The 20,817-nt window shown below is 39.7% G+C and overlaps 2 protein-coding genes across 3 annotated transcripts in view; one reads left to right on the top strand and one right to left on the bottom strand.

Annotated features, from left to right (window-relative positions):
* lrp1ab (low density lipoprotein receptor-related protein 1Ab) overlaps nucleotides 1-20,817 on the top strand; it is a 197,990-nt gene that overhangs the window by 135,189 nt on the left and 41,984 nt on the right. For both annotated transcript variants that reach the window (XM_066670352.1, XM_066670351.1), the window contains exons 29-43: nucleotides 886-1,113; nucleotides 2,385-2,559; nucleotides 4,595-4,689; nucleotides 5,773-5,919; nucleotides 11,050-11,190; nucleotides 11,273-11,398; nucleotides 11,676-11,807; nucleotides 12,040-12,174; nucleotides 12,656-12,785; nucleotides 13,043-13,169; nucleotides 14,077-14,228; nucleotides 14,351-14,475; nucleotides 14,871-15,245; nucleotides 19,899-20,088; nucleotides 20,182-20,386. In XM_066670352.1, coding sequence (XP_066526449.1) covers nucleotides 886-1,113; nucleotides 2,385-2,559; nucleotides 4,595-4,689; nucleotides 5,773-5,919; nucleotides 11,050-11,190; nucleotides 11,273-11,398; nucleotides 11,676-11,807; nucleotides 12,040-12,174; nucleotides 12,656-12,785; nucleotides 13,043-13,169; nucleotides 14,077-14,228; nucleotides 14,351-14,475; nucleotides 14,871-15,245; nucleotides 19,899-20,088; nucleotides 20,182-20,386 — 2,483 coding nt within the window. The remainder of the gene's footprint in view (nucleotides 1-885; nucleotides 1,114-2,384; nucleotides 2,560-4,594; nucleotides 4,690-5,772; nucleotides 5,920-11,049; nucleotides 11,191-11,272; nucleotides 11,399-11,675; nucleotides 11,808-12,039; nucleotides 12,175-12,655; nucleotides 12,786-13,042; nucleotides 13,170-14,076; nucleotides 14,229-14,350; nucleotides 14,476-14,870; nucleotides 15,246-19,898; nucleotides 20,089-20,181; nucleotides 20,387-20,817) is intronic.
* On the bottom strand, nucleotides 16,343-17,875 carry LOC136696351 (galanin receptor type 1-like). Its single transcript, XM_066670696.1, has 2 exons — nucleotides 17,867-17,875; nucleotides 16,343-17,583 (listed from the first exon to the last, which is right to left on the bottom strand). Exons 1-2 carry the CDS (start codon nucleotides 17,873-17,875, stop codon nucleotides 16,465-16,467), a joined length of 1,128 nt encoding a protein of 375 aa, XP_066526793.1. The 3' UTR covers nucleotides 16,343-16,464.

Genomic DNA, 20,817 nt, shown 5'->3' with positions numbered 1-20,817 from the left:
TCTCTCTCTCTCGCTCCCTCGCCCTCGTTTCACCTTCAACTCCAACTTCATTCTTCATTCACTTCCTTTCTCTTGCTCCTTTCTAATTTTCTTTAAGTTTTTTCATTGCCCACACTACCTCTTTTGCTTTGTGTTTAATTCTCTCTCTCTCTCTCTCTCACCTTTGTTTCACCTTCAACCCCATTATCCAACAACACTCTTTCTATTGTTTCTCTATAAAAATAAAAAAAATTCCTCTCTCTCTCCCTCTCTCTCTCTCTCTCTCTGATCAGTATTAAAGTCAGGGCTGCTGCTCTCTTCAGTATTCCGTGTTCAGGGGCAGCCAGTAGCTTAGTGTTTCTCTAAAGATCAGCGCTGTCTGTCCACTCCTGCTCCACAGAGAACTGCATCCCTTTAGGTGCCCTGAATGTTTAGTATACATTGCGTACATCACATAGCACATATGTTACATCACGTGTCATCAAGGAGACCACATTTTCCTTCCATTTTCATTCTCCCAGCATTGGGGCTTTTATCGGAAGGTCACAAATTACATCCCCAGTGATGCCACAGCCATTTGTAACCAAGAGTTTAAGAAAGCACCCCCCTTTAATCAGAAAAGTGTTAGCCAGTAAAGATCTGGGTAGTTGGTGTTCTCCTCGAAGTGTGGAGGAGATTTAAGATATTGATATTGTCCAATACCTATGTTAGCTGTTGAAAAAGGAGCAATGGCTGGCTTCATGTGACTGTTAGCATCATGCATTTGAGGGAGCCATAGCTAGCGAGTGGAATTGGTAATTAGTAAAATGGGGAAATAAAAATGTAAAAGCTTCTTGAGATCAGTGTAATGCAGTTCTCTTTACAATAATTTTAAAGTTGTTCCCTTTGGTTATTACCTTTCACTAGAATCTCGTCAGTTCCTGCTGTACGCTCGTCAGATCGAGATCAGAGGGGTGGACATTGATAATCCCTATTACAATTACATCATCTCCTTCACTGTGCCTGTCATCGATAACGTAACAGCTGTGGATTATGATGCTTTGGAGCAACGCATCTACTGGTCTGATGTGCGGACTCAGATGATCAAAAGAGCTTTCATCAATGGGACGGGTGTGGAGACTGTGGTATCTGCTGGTAAGAGCCTGGTCTTTACAATTTTCTGCTTAACTTTGCTTCCAATAACATGTAAATATTTATAATATGCACGATAATGTGCACGATCAATACATTGCAGGAAATATGAACCACTTATAAATATTTATGTATTCTAAAGAAAAACCCAATGACAACCAAAGCATTAGGTTTCAGTTTAGGAAAACAGTTCTATCCTTGAGGGTTTTTTTTGTGGTCACCATTTTTGAACAGAGTGTGAAAATGGTGAAAATTAAGTTATATGAAGGATGGATGTATTTATCTCATGCACAGCCCCTCTTCCTATGATGGAGAAGGTCTCAAAGCATGTAAATACACAGAAACCCACTGTCTCTTCACGTAAGTGATGTAAATGGATCCAGTGCTATTTCATAATAACGGGAAAAGTGCTGTTATACTTTGTTAGCCATATTAGCATTTTCCTCATAGGCTCTAATGTTAGCACATTAGCTTACACTGCAATTCCCTTCATTTATGACCACAAATATGGATTATTCAAACACCAAGTAATTATAAGAATAATTCATAAATACAAGCTCCAGCAATTGTGTTCTTTCACTCGTGTTTTGTTTTAGCATGTTTTAGCTGAGTTACCTTTTTAACTCTAACATTTAAATGAAAATGCTTTGAAAGAGACCTTTTTGAAAGTTTTGTTTGAATGATGTGTTTGAGTAATGAGTCATCAAAACTGTATCTACTATTCACCATGAACTCATATAAAAAACAACAAAAAAAAACAACAACAAGGCTATCAATAAGAGTCCTTGGGCAAGACAGTTAGCACCACCTCTGTAAAATTGTTTATTGTTTCTGGATAAGAACATGAACTAAATTGCATCTCACCTAAATGCTAATTTTGATAACCTGCCTGCTTTCTTTACTAATTAGCTACAGGTAAACTCTCTGTATTTATATGAACTTCAGCAAAGCTACACTTGTGCCCTCCTCCTGAAAGAAAGAGGTTCTATACCCTAAATATACAAGCACACCATGCTATACCTACAGGCATTCTTGGGTAACACCCCTAACCCTACATTTTCTACATCTGTGTTCATATTGTAAGTTCACCTGAAACAGATTAAAATACAAAATGTAACAAAGCCACCTTTTATTAGAACATTAAACAAGTGAAAAATATAGGGTCAAATAAAAAATAATAACAATTATTGTCACTTTTCCCTCACATTTGTGTTTTTATCATGCATTGTTTTGTTGGACATTTGTAAATATGCCAGTTTCTGTCCCTGTTTTAGACATTCCTAATGCTCAGGGCCTGGCTGTGGACTGGGTGTCTAGGAATCTCTTTTGGACCAGCTACGATGCCAGCAAGAAACAGATCAATGTGGCCCGTTTGGATGGCTCCTTTAAGAACTCTGTCATCCATGGACTGGATAAACCCCACTGCCTTGTAGTGCATCCCATGCTTGGGTTAGTACCAAACTACAGACATACACATGTACATACATACAAAAATGTGCTTTAATAACCTTACAGACACTTACAGACACATTTCTCACTGCATGTTGTTCCTATTACTACTTCCCTTCAAGGGTTTAGGAGTGTGTTTAACATGGGTGTGGACACATTTGCTATTATAACTGAAAGGCCATCACATTCTGACCAGGGATTTTATTCACCCTCGATCATTAGACCTTATTCAACTACTAATTAAATAGTTACTAAATAACTATTTCTTTTTCCCCTCACCATGTCATTTTGGGGTGGGACAGTGCAACAGTTGGTGGAGACAAGATCCACTTACCTGGACTGTTTTCATGTACTTTAACAATGCAGGTCAGAAATTGAGTTTGAATACAGTTAATTAACAGTGCAATAATAATACGGTAACACTTTACAATAAGGGTACATTAATTAATGATGCTTATGAGAGTATTAAGAAATAAGACAATAATAAGTATTACTAAACAATTAAGTAAAGTCACAATTAGTCATTTTTTATAGAATCGTTAAAAATGCTAATTAATAGAATTTTTTGTTTTTATCATTACTTATTATTATTATTATTGTGATACCTAATCATTTAGTCTTAAGTATTTTTTAAATTAGTACCCTTAGTGTTACTTATAATACAACTAGTTATCAATATTACGCAATGTTATCAGCCAACCGATTTATTGGTCAGACCCTAAGGCCAGGCTTAATCCTAACTGCACCAACAGAGGTCTGTCGCTAAGCTTAACCCTAACTATAGCCTCTGTTTCTTTTATTTTTCCTGTCTTTACAAGCCAGTATTGGAAGACATGAAGGGTACTGGCACATATACAGACTGCTTTTATCTCCTTCTGTGGTTATTGTTCTTTTTAACTTTTCTTCTGTTCCTTCTTTTTGTTGTTGTTGAGCACTGTTTTGAGAATGGCACTTAAAAGCAGCAGATGCCTGGACCATATGTCTCTGTGGTTTTCAGAGAAAGCAAGAGACTGGAATGAATTTAGGACCTGTGTGTGGAAGGGAGAGGAGGAGGAAGGGACAGGGGAAGTTTGTTCCTAAAAGAAAAAGGGACTGAAGTCATAAAGTTACATAAACAATAGAAGGGTTTATACTGCTTAGGAGTTTTGGGGGGACAGGTTTAAATTACCCTCATGGTGTGGTCTTTGAGGTCAGAAAATGTGGCCACCCCCTGGTGAGGAGGCACAGTTTCCTTGGCCCTGACTCCAAAAGCAGCAGCCGCTGAGTGACTCATGTTAAGCCAGTGCATTCAGCCATGACTGATCTTGGATGCAAAACGTCTCATGAGTCTCACTGCACACTTATTCTCTCTCTCTCTCTCTCTCTCTCTCTCTCTCTCTCTCTCATATAATCGTTGGCAAATATAATGATTCTCTTTTAGACTTTTCCTTGTACTTTATTTTCATTTTGTTGATGCATAGCAACAATTCCCATCAACAGACATCCAAGACCAATTGTACATGCAGTTGCTAATGAATGTCACCATGATCATCAAACCTATTTCATCTTTTCGCCAGACTAGAAATATAGGGAGAGACTTAAGCATTTTTGCTGTTAGCTTGTTACTAAATTTGGCATGGTACATTTGCAGTAGGTTGACTTTGTCCTGGCTTCTAGGGCCAACTCAGAAATGCTTTATCTGGCATGTGGGAATAAACATTGAGAGACCTCCAGCCGATACCAGAAGGATGCTACAAAATACTGTTGTATTATATAACAACAGTGTAGCATCAGAACATTGTCATGTTTTATTGGAACAGGAAAGAATCCAGTATTTTTAAAAACTGGGCTAATATTATTATGATGAATTTATAAAAGCCTGGAATATGCAGTTGGTCAGTGTTTTATATGAATTGCATACTGGTCTGCAAATCTACGGGTTAAGTATTAGCAAATACTACTACTATTAATAATAATAAATAAATAAAAAATAATAATAAAAATGGACTTTTATCTAGCATTATATTCAAGTGCCCCATCTCTTATTGTCTTGCAGAAAGCTTTACTGGACTGATGGAGACAATATCAGCATGGCTAACACAGACGGCAGCAACCGAACCTTACTCTTCACCAATCAGAAAGGTCCTGTAGGTGAGTAAACACTTCAGTTGTAAAAAGCAATATATAGATACATTTTTATTGATGGCGGCACGGTGGAGCTGCAGGTAGTGTCACAGTCACACAGCTCCAGGGACCTGGAGGTTGTGGGTTCGATTCCCGCTCCGAGTGACTGTCTGTGAGGAGTTGGTGTGTTCTCCCCGTGTCCGCGTGGGTTTCCTCCGGGTGCTCCGGTTTCCTCCCACAATCCAAAAACACACGTTAGTAGGTGGATTGACAACTCAAAATTGTGAGTGAATGTGTGTGTGTGTGAGTGAATGTGTGTGTGTGTCTGTGTTGCCTTGTGAAGGACTGGTGCCCCCTCCAGGGTGTATTCCCGCCTTGTGCCCAATGATTCCAGGTAGGCTCCACACCCACCGCGACCCTGAACTGATTAAGCGGTTACAGATGAGGGAATGAATGAGTGAAGAGAGTGGCATCAATCTGGGGCAACAATAATTGTGCTGCAAGCATCCATCTGAGCATTGCTAGAGTCCATTTCAACTTCAGTGTAATTGATGGTGGTGGATAATGGCAAGGTGTCCAAGGCTGGTAGGAGTAAATGGAGGGTGAGCAGCTGATCTGGTGTGGACTGCAGAAGAACCCAGAAGACAATCTTCAGTCAGTGGGCTGTCTTTTTCTCAGAAAACAGGAAAGTTGGAATTAGTTTGGTTAGGTGCAAAGAAAAGCGTATGAAATATTTTCATTAGTGTAGTGACTCCAGAAGAATGGGAGGAGGGAAACCAAAAGGAACACAGACATTAGAGCATCCTGAGGCAACACAAACACTTTTTCTGTGAAACGCATTATACACTAAAATTTAGAAGTTGTCAGCTAAGCCGTATGAATCATTTCAACTACTTTTCATCTAACACCTTTGGGATGATTTGAAATGGTGTTTGTGATCCAGAACAGCAAAGATTTGCAAACTCTCTAAAACCCTTGGTTTTAAAGACATGGAGGCATAGTGTAATTTAGTTACATTCTGATTGCACTCTTACAGTGTGTGTAATGGATAGTGGTGTTGTATTGTATGTGTCTATTTGTGTGTGACTGCTCTCTGCTGGTCTTTGGCAGGACTCTCCATTGACTTCCATGAGCAGAGACTCTACTGGATCAGTTCAGGCAACAGTACCATTAACCGTTGCATGCTGGACGGCACCGGCCTGGAGATAGTGAGGGTGAAGGGCAAACTGACCAAAGCCACGGCTCTGGCCGTTATGGGTGAGTGACCACTCTATAAATGGCTGTGTTATTCTTCTTCTTATTATTAATATTATTAATATTATTTTATTATAATACAAACATCAATAAAGTACATTTTGTGAGGAAAACTTTTTTGAAGCATTCCTGCTTGTGATTACCTTATCCATGGAAGTTATTTTTACATTACAAATGTAGTTTGTGTTTGTAGATATGCATATTTAAGGTTTCCTTATTCCAGATATAATCTATTGCTATAATGGACATTTCAGCCCAGTGAAGTTTGGTATTTACTAGGGAAATAAAATAATAAAAATACATAGTGAAATATTTTGCCTCACACAGAAAATTAAATCTATCATTGCACTCCAGTGAAAAACATCTCCCCCTATTTTTGTGGATTTTAAATTTATAACCTAATTTGAACACAGCAGCTGTTCTTCACATTGTGTGAAAATGTCATTATAAATAAACTAATAGAAATGCTCCAAAATTGCTTGGAATAAACTCATTTTACATTTAAATCCATTAAAGGTTACAAAAGTTTTTTCCTTCTCCTGTAAAGTTACTATTATTAAGATACGTGGTTTTTTTTTTTTTTTTTTTTTGACAGTGACAGTACATGAAAATGTAAGAAAAAATGTGAGGGGAGGGGCTTCTGAGATGGCGCTGTGCTGAGACAGACACACAGATGTGAGCTTCTCATAATTGGTATTTGTAAAAAAAATAAAATAAAATAAATATCCTATACATATAAAATCACACTGAAGTCGTTATGAAGGGAGATAAATTATTAATGAGCCATTAAAGTGACAAAAAGAAAAAACAGGAACTTGAATGTCTGCGAGAAAGTCGAGCATGGGAAAGATGGCAAATATCTTATTATTTTGAGATACTATCTCATTATTTTGTGATAAGAAGTCAATATTAATTGTATACTATCTCAATATATTGACTTAGTATCTCAAAATAACGAGATAGTATCTTGAAAAATTGAGATAGCATCTTGCATATTAAAGAAAAATAAAAATCGGTGCCTTTTCTTAAATTATTTTATGTGGCTGAAATGGACTTCCATAGTTTAGCACTACTTCATGAAGAGCTAAAAGACATTAAACGGGACCTAAGACGAGACTGTTAAAGAAAGCCTTCTTTTGTTTAAAGAAGAAGTGTTGAGAGCTGCAAAATCAAAACGTAAGGATTATGGAGGCTCAAACACAGATATCGGACCTGGAATCAGCCTGCCTGGAAATAAAAGATACTCTGCTGACAGTACTTAAAAAGAACAAATTGATGCAGGATAATATAGTTGACATGGAGAGCCGCTCTAGAAGGGAATTCGGTCACTGGATTTGTAACAGACTTAATCAACAGTCACATTGATTATGGAAGCAAATCTGTCTCATCAGACTTTGAAAAATTACCACCTTTGAATTTGTAGCACTGATTTTTTTTGACTGAAATTATGCATCTGAATTTTGTTGCTTTTGATTTTAAGTCTTCAGATTTCTCTTGAATTGAACATGTGAATGTTCAAGAACACATTTTCACTGTTATTATTTAAGGTTAATAAATTCAGATAAAAAAAAATTCAAGCTCAAAAAAATTCAAACAATATATTTTGAAGTTGCTCAATTTTGATAAGCCAAATTCAGATGCCAAAATACGAGTTAAAATATTTAGAGTACACATCCAGGATACAAAGGATAAGCAATCATTTCATTAGGATTTTCTGTTTCACCTTAAATGGTGCACTTATTGCATTCTGTCACTACTAGATGGCAGATTACGAAAACAACTTCCATACCGTGGAAACTACACGTTTAGCTTTCTTCCGCGGATATTATCTCTTTATTTTCAAAGTGTCTCAACAATCTGAAAGGCTCACTGAAGACACAATGTAACAGACTATTGATATGCTGAATATGAAATGAACTGTTCCATACATTGATCTGCCTGACGAGATTGAGCTCTAAATCCAGAGTGCACACAGAGCACTGATTCTAAAGCCAGCTCCAGCCTCATCTCCAAATGGCAAGAGTATGTGGTGGACATTATGAAGAAGCATAAGGCATATGGACCCATTAAAGCAGCTATAAAGGAGATGGGGATCCGGTTCCAGACACCCAATACTAAGATGTGAGTTCCCTGGGACTCCGGATTACAGATCTATAGAAGTGCAGATGAGGCAGCTCAGGACTCGAATAAACGAGGTCTCCAGGTGAAAGTGGCAACGAGAGCCAGCGATCTGATGACTGTGGAGGAACAACTGTAAACTTACAAACACTACAAGCAAATTATCATGGAGAAGTTAACTCGGTTATTCTGTGGGATGCTCTGAAAGCAGTTATAAGAGGAAAATGTATTATTAAAACAGCATGTATCGAAAAGCTACAGAGGAGAAAAGAAGAAACTGACAGAAATTACACAATTGCATAAGAAACACACATTACACCCTGTTACTCCCTAAAATGAAAGTATTAAAAAAATATATATATATAATATAGACAAAATCGTCAGCACAGAATTTGAAAAGAAGACAAGATTCTTCAAACTATCTTATTATGAAGTAGGGCCAAAGACAACCTGATTATTAGCAAAAGGTTGATAGGACAGTTTATAAGATAAGGGATATAATTACAAATGAAATAACCAATGACCCTAAAGAAATAGAAACTAATTTTATGAATTATTATGGACGGTTGTATAGCCAACCCCCCTTAGCAGACCTTGACCAAATGAAAGCATTTGTTGAGACATTGGGCCTACCAGCAATTGGATGTAGATTGAAAACTGTAAACATTGATCATTGCAGAAATATATGAACAGTTTTTGAATGACATTATAGATTATAGACCAGACAGGCTTCATTAAGGGACGTCAAACTCAAGATAATGTAAAGAGAACTTTACACATCATAGAATATGTAAAACAATATAAAATCGGCTCAGTTTTAATAAGCCTCAATGCTGAAAAAGCATTTGATTGCGTTAGTTGGGCTTTTTTTTATAACAATTTATACTTGAGAAATTTGGGCTGAATGAGAAAGCTGCTAATTGTATTAAAACACTTTTTATCAAAAGCCAACTACAAGGATAAAAATAAATGGTTGGACTGAATGTATACATCTAAAACGGTCGAGTAGGCAGGGCTGTTGTAGGTATATTTGGTGCAAAACCCCTGAGCGAATAAGTCACTGCAGTCACTGACTTTTTGTGCAAGAGAAACATCACCCTCAAAAACAACTGAGGAGACTTTCTACAGGTGTGTAACTCGCACAGATTCACATGTTGGTTTGCGAATGTGTTATGCACCACATATAACACTACAAATGGAGCAAAACTGTGAGCGTATGATACGTTTGTACTTGAGTGAGTGTGTGTGTGTGTAGAACTGCATTTGTGCAACTGCAGTGAAGAGTTTGTGAAGGTTTAACTGTTAAGCTGTACTTGTGGGAGAGGAAAACAATCTACAGGTTTGCAACTCCTGAAGAGATTTTCTGTGACTTCAAATTTACTGAGACGCATGTGTGACTATTTTCTACAACTACAAATCTCACTGTCACAGGTGTTCAGGGGTTTTGCACCAAATATACCTCCATACTGTTGTCTCTCCCCCAACATTATTTGCAATATTTACAAATAGTTAGGCAGAATAAATATCTCAAATGGATAAGCATTGGGAATGATGAACATAGTAGGGCTTTTTGCTGATGATGTGATTTTTTTATTTACAAGATTCAGACAAGTGTCTCCCTGTATTAATCAACCAGCTGGAGAAATTAGGTTTTTATTCCAGATATAAGTTGAATTTGGCATTGAACACACAGATTTTGACATCCCATCCAAAACTATACAAATGTATACAAAAATACCATATGAAATGGACAACAACAAAAATACCTAATGTAAAAATTTCTTGTTAGAATTATATGAAGCTAACTATACTAAAGCTGATAAAGGCATTATAGATGACTTTGAAAGGTTGGCTACCCTCACGTTAGATTTTAGTTCACAAATAGAGGTTATAAAAATTATAATTTTTATCTATTTCAATCATTACCTATTGAGATACCAGAGAATTCAGAATATGGGCTAAAGTCATCTCAAGAATTATATGGGATGGGAAAAGGCCAAGAGTCAAACTTTTACAGCTTGGGAAATATGAAGGAGGCATGGCACTGCCAAATCTCAAGGAATATTTTTATGCAGCAAAAATTAGACCTATCATCATTTGGTGTGCTAAAGATTGTGAGGCTAAATGGAAACATTTAGTGCAGTATTTACAAGAAAGGGATATAGAAATAATATCTGCATATCTACATTTTATGTTAAACAAAAAAAATTGGAGGAGTTAAATGTGAATATTCCTGAAGAAGAATGGTTTTTATATGGAGAACACAGCAATCTATTACACTATCATGTATTTGGAGAGAACATTGTGGGAAAACTTAATACGATTTTATTTGTCACTCCAAAAATTAGTAGAAAATTTATGTCAGTGATATCATGGTGGGTCCAGAACGTACTTGGAATCGTTGAGGTCAAGGGTAAAACCCACTTTGGACAGGGTGCCAGTCCATAACAGGGCATCTGTCACACACTCACACCTTTGAAAAACTTTGCATGTGTCTTTGGACTGTGGAAGGAAAGTGGAGCACCTGAAATCAAGAACCCGCCAATCCCATCAATGAACGTGACCCTAAGTAAAGGTTGAATCCATAAATCCAGAATCCTGGAGCTGTGTGGTAGCAACACCAACGTGCTATCCATGAGATGAAATATTAAGTGATAGTATTTTATTAAATATTAAGTGCTACTTTTTATTCAATTTCTGAGCGTTATTTGATTTTTTTTTAAAATTATGATATTTTGGGTTCTATTAAAAGTGAGGAGAAATGGTAATAACAGTATAACAATACTGGGGAAGAGGAAGTGGATGAAGCCACCCACACAAAGAATGTGAGGCCTTTTGTCTGCTTTTAAGACCACCTAGCCTTGGATATGTGAAGCATCACCTGGGATTGACCTGGCAAATCCCTACTTGGATTGTTTCAAAATTTTTACTTGGATTGTTTTAAAATAACCATATGAAATAATGGTGAAATTTCAAAAGGAAGTAAGTTGCAGTCTAATTTTTGGTCGTACACAGGAAACAAGCTGTGGTGGGCAGATCAGGGCACGGATCATGTGGGCACCTGCGACAAGGACGGAGGAAACTGGAAGGTCCTGAGAAACAGCACTTCTCCTGTGATGCATATGAAGATCTACAATGAGACTGTTCAGCAGAAAGGTGAGTGTGACTCTTCATGTTTGTTGGGAATATGTCCAGGCAATACAGAACTAATTTTAACCATTGATGTTCCTTGTTGAAGGTACAAACATGTGTACTAAGAACAATGGGGACTGTTCTCAGCTTTGTTTGCCCACCTCTCCGACCAGCAGAACATGCATGTGCACTGCCGGCTACAGCCTCAAAAGTGGCCAGCAGTCCTGTGAAGGTAAGACTAGATTCTGCTACACTCACTATAACACTTCTTTAACCAGAATAATCATACTGTTACTGTTGGATTCATGCTTTGGGGGGTGTGGGGGTCAATGGCCTCCCTATTCTGAAGTTGACTAGTCAACTCTGGAGATAGTTAGCGTTCTCCTGCATGTGTGTTGAACTATCCAATGGTGTTATGTAGGGTTAACAGGTGATAGTTTTCACACTCAAAACATGGTAGTATTTTGTGACTGGAAGCAGCTAAATCCTATTGTCTTTTTTGTGTGTAGGCATGGGTTCCTTCCTGCTTTATTCAGTTCATGAGGGCATTCGTGGCATCCCTCTGGACCCAGCTGACAAATCTGAAGCCCTTGTACCAGTGTCTGGCACTTCTCTGGCAGTGGGCATTGATTTTCATGCTGGTGAGTACCCTGATACCTATTCTAACACAAAATGGAGGTGCTTTCTTCATACATACCACAATCTAAGCTAGACCAAACAGAGGTAGTAGGAAGGCTTCACTAGTAGGGTGAGGGTGATCCTGAAATAAAAGCTTCTCAGCATAGTGTAAACATTAAAAATGACTGAGTGTCTTGCTAGATAGTTGGTGTTGAATATTTGGATTTACAGTCTTTCTAATTACTTTATCTGTAGAGAATGACACCATCTATTGGGTGGACATGGGTCTGAGTACCATCAGCCGAGCTAAGAGAGACCAAACCTGGAGAGAGGATGTTATCACCAATGGTATTGGACGAGTGGAGGGCATTGCTGTGGACTGGATTGCAGGTTTGAGAGAATTTATACTGCCATATACACCGACACAAGCATTCAAAAATACAAAATAGCGTATTAAAAATACACAAAGTTAATAATCAGAAATGATCCTTCAGTTCAGATGGTCTATAATGATGAATGGAGTTGTAGGATATTCTAGAAAAACACTGTACAGCATGTAAAATCACCTTTTTAGTTTTCGTCCCCAAAGTTTTTAAACTGTGAGGAAAAATGTATTTAAAAATAACTTTTAGTCAATAGTTTGCAAAATTTAAATTTGTGTCCACCAAGTTATGTACATGAAGTAACAAAGTTAGCTTTGTTCAGTAACATTCACTCACTGGCAATCAGGGCAAATTGTAGGGTTAAAATGCAACAGCTTAACTTCACCACCATCAACACTAAAATTAGTTTATGTCCCTTTTCTCTAAACCTGTTACTACTGGAACTTTAAACACATTAGGCTTACTGGTCATTTTGTTGCCTGTCTCAGGAAACATCTATTGGACAGATCAGGGCTTTGATATGATCGAGGTGGCCAGGCTTAATGGCTCTTTCCGCTATGTGGTCATCTCTCACGGCCTGGACAAGCCCCGTGCCATTGCTGTCCATCCAGAGAAAGGGTAAGAGCAAGAGTGTGTATGGTGCATGTGTGTTTTTGAAAATTCCCCTGACTAAACAGCTGCTAGGATAAGTCCTGAGCAGTCCTTGTATCCTGCAGTGAGTATTGTAAATACGGAAATATTTACACAGTCTTGATGATTACAGTCAGTACACCATGACTGATAAATCTGTTGTTTGACTTTATCTTATCTGCTATTTGTTGATTTGTTTAGTTGATCATTGGGTGTCTGGGGATGTGTGTGTGTGTCCATCTAAGGTACCTATTCTGGACAGAGTGGGGTCAGTATCCACGTATTGAGAGGTCTAGACTTGATGGTTCTGAGAGATTGGTCCTGGTCAACGTTAGCATCAGCTGGCCCAATGGAATCTCCATTGACTATGAGGTTTGTATGTGGGCATGACTTGCCTAAATTCCTTCATAATTCAAGCCTCCTACAGAAGTAGTGTTGAAATCAAATTAATGTATAATTAATTAGTATTTTTATCATGCTATATATCTGTTTAAATGAGCCAAGTTCTATAAAATTATTCTTTTTTTCCTTATGTGTATTAGCTTTTTTGAATTGGATTGTAACATGAACCTAAAGGCAAATGGTTTTAGATTTTAAATTTAGAAGGGCACATAGCTCTGGGATAATGAAATATCTGTAACCTGCTTTGGTCAAACTATCACAAGGATGAAAAACCACAGCAAAGTTCTTCCTCTTTATAAACAGCCCTGTTCAGAAGCCTGTTTCTGTACCTGTTCCTTTAAGGAGAATGAGCCACAACTCAGTTCAGCGCATGAGCCCAGAAGTGAGGAGCAAGGGGCAGAATTTTTTGCTCTTTTCTCTTCTTTCTCTATCTTCTTCGTTCACATTTTCTCAGTATTTAAGCAGTAATCTTATTTCTCCACTCTCGTGTTTGCTTTGTTCTGTTTTACCTCGTCTTTGAGCTCTCACATAAAGGCAGATGCAGTCTGAGATTGGAGAGACTCAGACAAGGAGGCAGGACAATTCTATATGCACAGCAATTTACTTAAGAAGCAGACCTCAAACAGAAAATCTCATTTTATCCCATGTTTTCTGACTGGGTGGTCTTGTTTCACAGTTTGGCAAGGATGGTGGGCACTGCAGTTTCCCAAATTAATGTGCACATGTCCCCTTTGGGCTAAAATCTTTAAAGAAAACAAACTAACCAACATTTAGTTGCACTTTTCTTTATTTGTAACATTTCTTAAATAATCTTAAATAGTGGCATTTTTAGAAGCAGCAGTTGATTACGTGTGTGTGTGTGTGTATGTGTGTATAGGAGGGTCTACTGTATTGGTGTGACGCTCGTACAGACAAAATTGAACGAATTAATCTGGAGACAGGAGGTAACAGGGAGTTGGTTCTGGCTGTTCATAATATGGACATGTTTGCTGTCTCTGTGTTCGAAAACTACATCTACTGGAGTGACAGGTGAGCTCTCCTACACTCTGCAGTTCCACTCGTTCTCTCATTAGGTGTCAGATATTTCGTGTCCTGCTTAAACTAATGGAATTTAAACCTTGTTGATCATGTTTATCGTCTGTATGTTGCAGAACACACGCCAACGGATCCATCAAGAGAGGCAATAAGAACAATGCCACTGACATGGTCTATTTAAGAACAGGAATTGGTGTGCAACTCAAGGACATCAAAGTTTACAACAGGGCCAGGCAGCAAGGTACTAATGAGGAGACTTATTAATGAGCTAAACAGATTTTTCACATGAATAATAGGTTCACAATCTGTGACTAATAATGAAGACTTACCTGCCAATGGCAAGACAACTTGTCTCTGAGTGAATGAACAATGGCTTATGCCAAGGGTTTGCAACCCTGGTTCAGATATAACTCTATGTGGACACAGATTAAAAAAATAAAGCAAAAATTTAGAAATGTACTCATGTGTAGCCACAGACTGTTAGCATAATACATGCAGCAAATAACAAACAAAAAGAATTTTCCTCTATACTAATGCTTTACCATAAACCTTCAGTGATTAGCATAGGACCATTTTATTATATTTTAGTTCTAAAATGTCTTTATTCTGTAACTTATGCTAACTCTTGTCTCCCAGGCACAAACATCTGTAAGGATAACAACGGTGGCTGTGAGCAGCTGTGCCTGTACCGTGGTAATAATGCCCGTACCTGCGCCTGTGCTCACGGCATGTTGGCTGACAATGGGCGCACGTGCCGGGACTATGAGGGCTACTTGCTGTACTCTGAGCGCACCATCCTGAAGAGCATCCATTTATCAGACGAAACCAACTTGAACGCGCCCATAAAACCTTTCGAGGACCCTGATCACATGAAGAATGTTATTGCCATCACATTCGACCACAGGGGTGGAGGAGGCAAAGGAGCAAACCGAATCTTCTTCAGTGACATCCACTTCGGGAACATTCAGCAAATCAATGACGATGGCTCTGACCGCAAGACCATCGTTGAGAGTAAGCAAACAAATGCATGCTCTAGAAGCAGTGATACTTGTGCTCTGTTAGAGACAAAGGGGCAGTGATTTCAATTAATCCTTGCGGATTCCCAGATTTTGTTCCTATCTCAGATTTCAAAACATGGTACAGGTGGTTGAGAGGAGGGATACAGGAGATGTAAGCTACTTGGGATGGTGCAAGTTTCAGATTGGGGACTAGCAGCTTAGGACATGACAATGTGAGCTTGGCTCTACGTATGGTTGTTAAAGTGGGTTAGATTATGGTAATATTTACAGACAACGTCGACGACTACAGTTCTCACAACAAAACAAAATCCTACTGCCATTTATTTTCAAATCAATGATTCAAAAGATTGTTTGCAAGCTTGGGCTGCACATGCTCTGACCACATGTACACACAGCCATGGGGAAACTCAGAGACGACGCATTAAACACTGGATTGTACCTTATACACAATAAACACTTGTTTATACTTCAGAACATGTGTTTGTGAATGAGAGCTGAGTCATAGTAAGGACGTTGAAACTTTTAAATTATCTCTTATTATTGAGTTTTCCTACAATGGATTGATTAATCACAGATCAGTGGACATAGCAGAAAGCCAGGCACAAACACATCGGAAGCCTTGATAAGAAACCGAACAAATTGCACAAAATTAATTGTGGGGGAGGGGGTGGACGTTGTTTTCAAGGAGGCTGCCCTAACTGTAAATCACTGTGGGAAACCCTGCAGATGCATTATACAGTGTGAGTCCTGTACATGGCTTCCATATTGAAAACTGCCATATTGGATCAAGGGCAAGTTTTCCAATGGGAAGGTGGTCAGGTGGTCAAGTAGCATATCAAAGAAATAAAAGAGAGCCCTTTGACTCACTCTGTACTAGGCACATATTTACATTTGTTTGTACTTTCCAAACAAAAAAACTGCCTGCGAGGGTTTCTGACCATGTAGCATAAAGACTGTAAACACCAGTTGGCATGCATAAAAGGGAAAGAAACTCTTGTGTATGAGAAAGCAAACAGACATTGCATCCAGTTCACATTATAAGAACTTAATATTCAAGACAAGGTTGAATGGTTGTTCTGATGCATTCAAATTAGTCCAGTCATACATTTAATACATGGCTTACCATAATTCCTGGCTTACCATCTCTAAAGTTTCGTATCCAGTAATTAAACTCCATTTGCTTTCTTTCTTTATATATCCTTTGCACTTCATCATGGAGTGGGTATGTCAATCTCTGCCGGGTTAAAGGGTTGTACCATGTCCCTGCTTCTGTGTGGACAACACCTGAGCCTGTATGGCATCTCCCAATACATGCAATGTGCTCTGCCCATATCTAGCAGTTCCTGCCGGAACTTGCGGGACACAAAGGCATACAGCAGTGGGTTGACTACAGATGAGGATGTGGCCAGCAGTCGAGCAAACATAGCCAGTGCACGAAAATCAGGCGTGCTATCGATGCTCTGACCCACTCTGGAGAACATGAGGACATAGGAGGGCAGCCAGCAAATTGTGAAAACCACAACTAGCAAAGCAGTGGTTTGGGTCACCTGTTTCTGATAGCGTTCCAGTTGCGGTGCGTGGCCCTGCCTGCGGGTCCTGCGCAGGAACTTGTAAAGTTTGGCGTACATTAGTATGATGACCACTAGAGGCAATGCAAAACTGAACAGGAAGAGGGCAATGCTGTAGAAAACTTGGCTGATGTCCGACAGGAAGGCAAAGCAGTGTGTTGCGGAGGCTGTGCCCACGGTGCGGAAAGCAAACTGCGGAGCAGCCAGTGCTATGGCTGGTGCCCAAAGCAAAGCTGCTGAGACTTGTATCCAGCATTGCATGCTTGATCGGTACACCCAGGTTGGATGTACCACAGTCAGATAACGTGCTACTGCTAATGCAGCTAGTGTGAATGCGCTAACTGAGTTGCAAGCTACTCCCAGGAAACTGATGGCCTTGCAAAGGAAGCTGCCAAAGGGCCAGTTTCCTAGGGCAATGGCTGCTGTGTGGAAAGGTAAGGAGAGCAGTAGCAGTACATCCGAAGCACTCAGGGTCAGCAGTAACGTGTCCGTCCCGTGAAGGGACCGAGAACCTCTCTTGCGCATTCTCCCTGACAAGATGAAGATGACTAGCGAGTGTCCCAGCAGTCCAATCCCTATGATTAAACTGTCTAGTGTGGGTACCAGGGTCTGCTGCGCATCCCATTCTATCCTCCTTACTCTGCTATGGCTGGCATTGAGTTCCTCCTCCCAGTCAGCCATCAACATTGCACTGATGCTAATCCTGCTAATGGGTACTGAAAGCCTGATAATGATTGCTATGAGGGACAGCAGAGTGGCATTCTTTCACTGGGGCCAACGCACCTCCCGCCGCTAGGACTAAGCGTTAATGACTAGCCCTTTCAAAGTCTTATCGCCCCACCACCACCACCACATACTGCAGCACTAATTGGAGGCTTGACACTAACATAATGGCACTGTGTGTTTGCCAGAATTTAGAGGCAGAGGGATACATCTTCCTTGGGGCTGTAAGGGTCACGCTTTGCATTAACACCTGTTTGATCCTCTTAGATGCCCCAACCTTGCAGCCACAAAGTGGGTTTTAATGAGTAAGGAGTTGTCTCACAGTCGCCATGTTTTCAGGCATTTCAAGCCCACAAGAAAAAGTAGAATAATTCCAACTTTGTTGAAAAGAAGATCTGTTTGAAGGTCTCAGTGTCGATCAATCAGTTTTGCACTTCCAGATGAAAATGACCTCACTTATCTCCATTTGAGCCATTAAAGGTAGGCACTTCATGGGTCACAGATGGTCAGAAATCTCTCAGATTCCAGCTGGTAGCTCACTGTTAGTTGGTATTGATTGTGTGAAACCAGGCAACCTTGCAGAACACAGCTCTCCAAGGCTAAGGGCAGGCTTCTGCCAGGCTGCATTAAGACCAGTCGATTTTGCTTGATGCTAAGTGCCCTGGTGTGATCTCCTTTATGCTGTCAATTTAAAGCCTCTTCACAACCATTATTCTTCTCCCGCATTGTGCATTCCAGGACTAGCATAGAAAAAAAGAAGAAAAAAAAGACTCTTTCAGCTTTTAGTATTGTTGCCATGTGAGGATCAGCTGTATTCTACCTGTCTTGCAACAAGTTCTCAGCATCATCCAAGCCTTGATGAGAGGAGGAGGAGTGATGGAACAGAGTGGGCAGGGCTTTGCCTTGTTTATCTGCTCTTTCTTCGTGTTGGCTGGTTGGAGATGGACTTTGCCCGGTTTTAGCATGCTGAATGACTCCTTATTCCCCTTGTTTTTCCTCCCTGGACATGGACCCAACAAATGACAACACAACCTTGGAAGAGGAACAGGATTTGATTGCTTCCAGCTAAGTGAACACGGATTTGTGTGGCCATTGCATAACCAGCCCATTGTGTGCCCTTTGGCTCAGAGTGTGGACTTGCAACAACGAATCATTATTGATTTTTACATAAGTAAACAGGCCAGTGGTTTGTCCTTTTCTCTTTATGGACATGTAGTCACCACGGTAGACCCATCTGTGGAATGACGTTGGCTGATAATGACAAGATAAGGCAGAAACCTCATAAAAGCTTTATGGCCACAGCTCATTCTTGGTTGTATATTGTCTATTAAAACAGCAGGGAGCACTTTGCTGTTAAAGGGTGAAAGAGAGCTTGAGGAGGCATTTATTGGATGCAGTGATTTGATGGATCACACCCAAGAAGTGCCTGTTATCCTTCTTATTTAAATGCTGCACATATACAACACAAAAAGTTAGAGGCTGGTAGATGGTTGATGCTGCAGGCATTTACATATTTTGAAATGCTCCTTTACAAACCAGATCTTGACCACTATTATGCACCATTATATTTGTGTGTTTTTGTGTGTGGTATTTGTCTTCCCATGGTACTTCCTCCTTGATGGAGAAAGACAGCATGAATAAAGAGATTCACCAGGAGATGAGGCCTGTGTGCTCAAGCAGCCATCCGTGAAATGACTGACTGATACTGTCTCCCAGATCTCGCTCTCACTCACACTCTCCCTCACACACACACACTCTCTCTCTCTCTCTCTCTCTCTCTTTCGCGCTCACACACACACACACACACACTCACACACACACACACACACACACACACAGAAAGAGAGAGATAGACAGAGATACAAAACTGGAGCCCTAAACAATATGCACCTGTTAATAGTTCAGCTGGCATGGGATCTGTCTACATTTAGCTGCAGTCTGATATACTTGCATTTTACAAAGCAGAATAAAACATTTTGGTCTATGAAGAAGAAATATCTAGATGTATACTAGTATTCAAAAGTTTGGATTCACTCTAACCATATTTATAAACTGGCCTTCAACAATTCTAGCCTTCAACAATGTCCAAAGACATCAAACGATTTATTAGAAGCTTTTGAATGATTACCAAATTTTCAAGTTGTTCGGAATGATGAAGATAGCTGTGAATGATTCCAAAATTACTAAGAAAGGCTATGTAACATCAGTAAATATAAAATATATGTAAATAGGTAAAATATAAAAAAAGGTTAGTGTATACAAGGAAACATTAAATATTAAAATTAAATATTAAAAATAAAACTAAATACATTTCTGGTGTTTGGTTTTTAATATGTTTTCTCCTGTCTCTGTAGATGTGGGCTCAGTGGAGGGTTTGGCATATCACAGAGGCTGGGACACATTGTACTGGACAAGCTACACCACGTCCACCATCACTCGGCACACAGTGGACCAAACAAGCAGCGGGGCCTACAACAGGGAGACGGTGGTCACCATGTCTGGGGATGACCATCCCCGAGCCTTCTTGCTGGATGAGTGCCAAGGGTGAGGATGTAATCAAACAGGAACTTTTATCTTAAATCGATTTTTGGGTCTGACCGCACAAGATGCAAATTTTACTTTCATTCTTGTCCGCAGGCTGATGTTTTGGACGAACTGGAACGAGCTGTCACCCAGCATCATGCGGTCATCTCTGTCTGGGGCCAATGTGCTGGTGATTGTGGGCAGTAACATCCGCACCCCCAATGGCTTGGCTATAGACCACCGGGCAGAAAAGCTCTACTATTCTGATGCCTCACTGGACAAGATCGAACGCTGCGAATATGATGGAAGCAACCGCTTTGTGAGTGCCCGGCCTGGGTCTGAGTACAGCATTTCATACAAAGTACTGCTGTGAGAGGAATGTTGGTGTTTTAATGTGTGCTGTGATGTCACAAGTGTTGCTGGAGGTTTAAACCTCAGTGACACTGATGAAGAACTAGAGGATGACTAGAGGACATACAAACTATGATGCAATAGGACTACGGTTCATAATTTTACATCTACCAAGTTGGACCAACAATGTAGGTTTGTCTGACAGATTGGACAATGAGTGGGCACAGTGTTTTAAAAATTCTGCTCTGTCTGATCCAGCTGTGCCAACACAACACACACTAACACACATCCTCCACCTCAGTGTCATTGAATATTTGAGAATGCTCCACCAACCCTACAGTACCTGCTCTCTGGTGGTGTGTGTGGGGGTCCTTCACCTTTCTCAAGTATTAATATGAG

The sequence above is a fragment of the Hoplias malabaricus genome, chromosome 5 (genome assembly GCF_029633855.1).
Source record: "Hoplias malabaricus isolate fHopMal1 chromosome 5, fHopMal1.hap1, whole genome shotgun sequence".
Lineage (NCBI taxonomy): Eukaryota > Metazoa > Chordata > Actinopteri > Characiformes > Erythrinidae > Hoplias > Hoplias malabaricus.
This window is presented reverse-complemented; position numbering and strand designations above follow the sequence as displayed.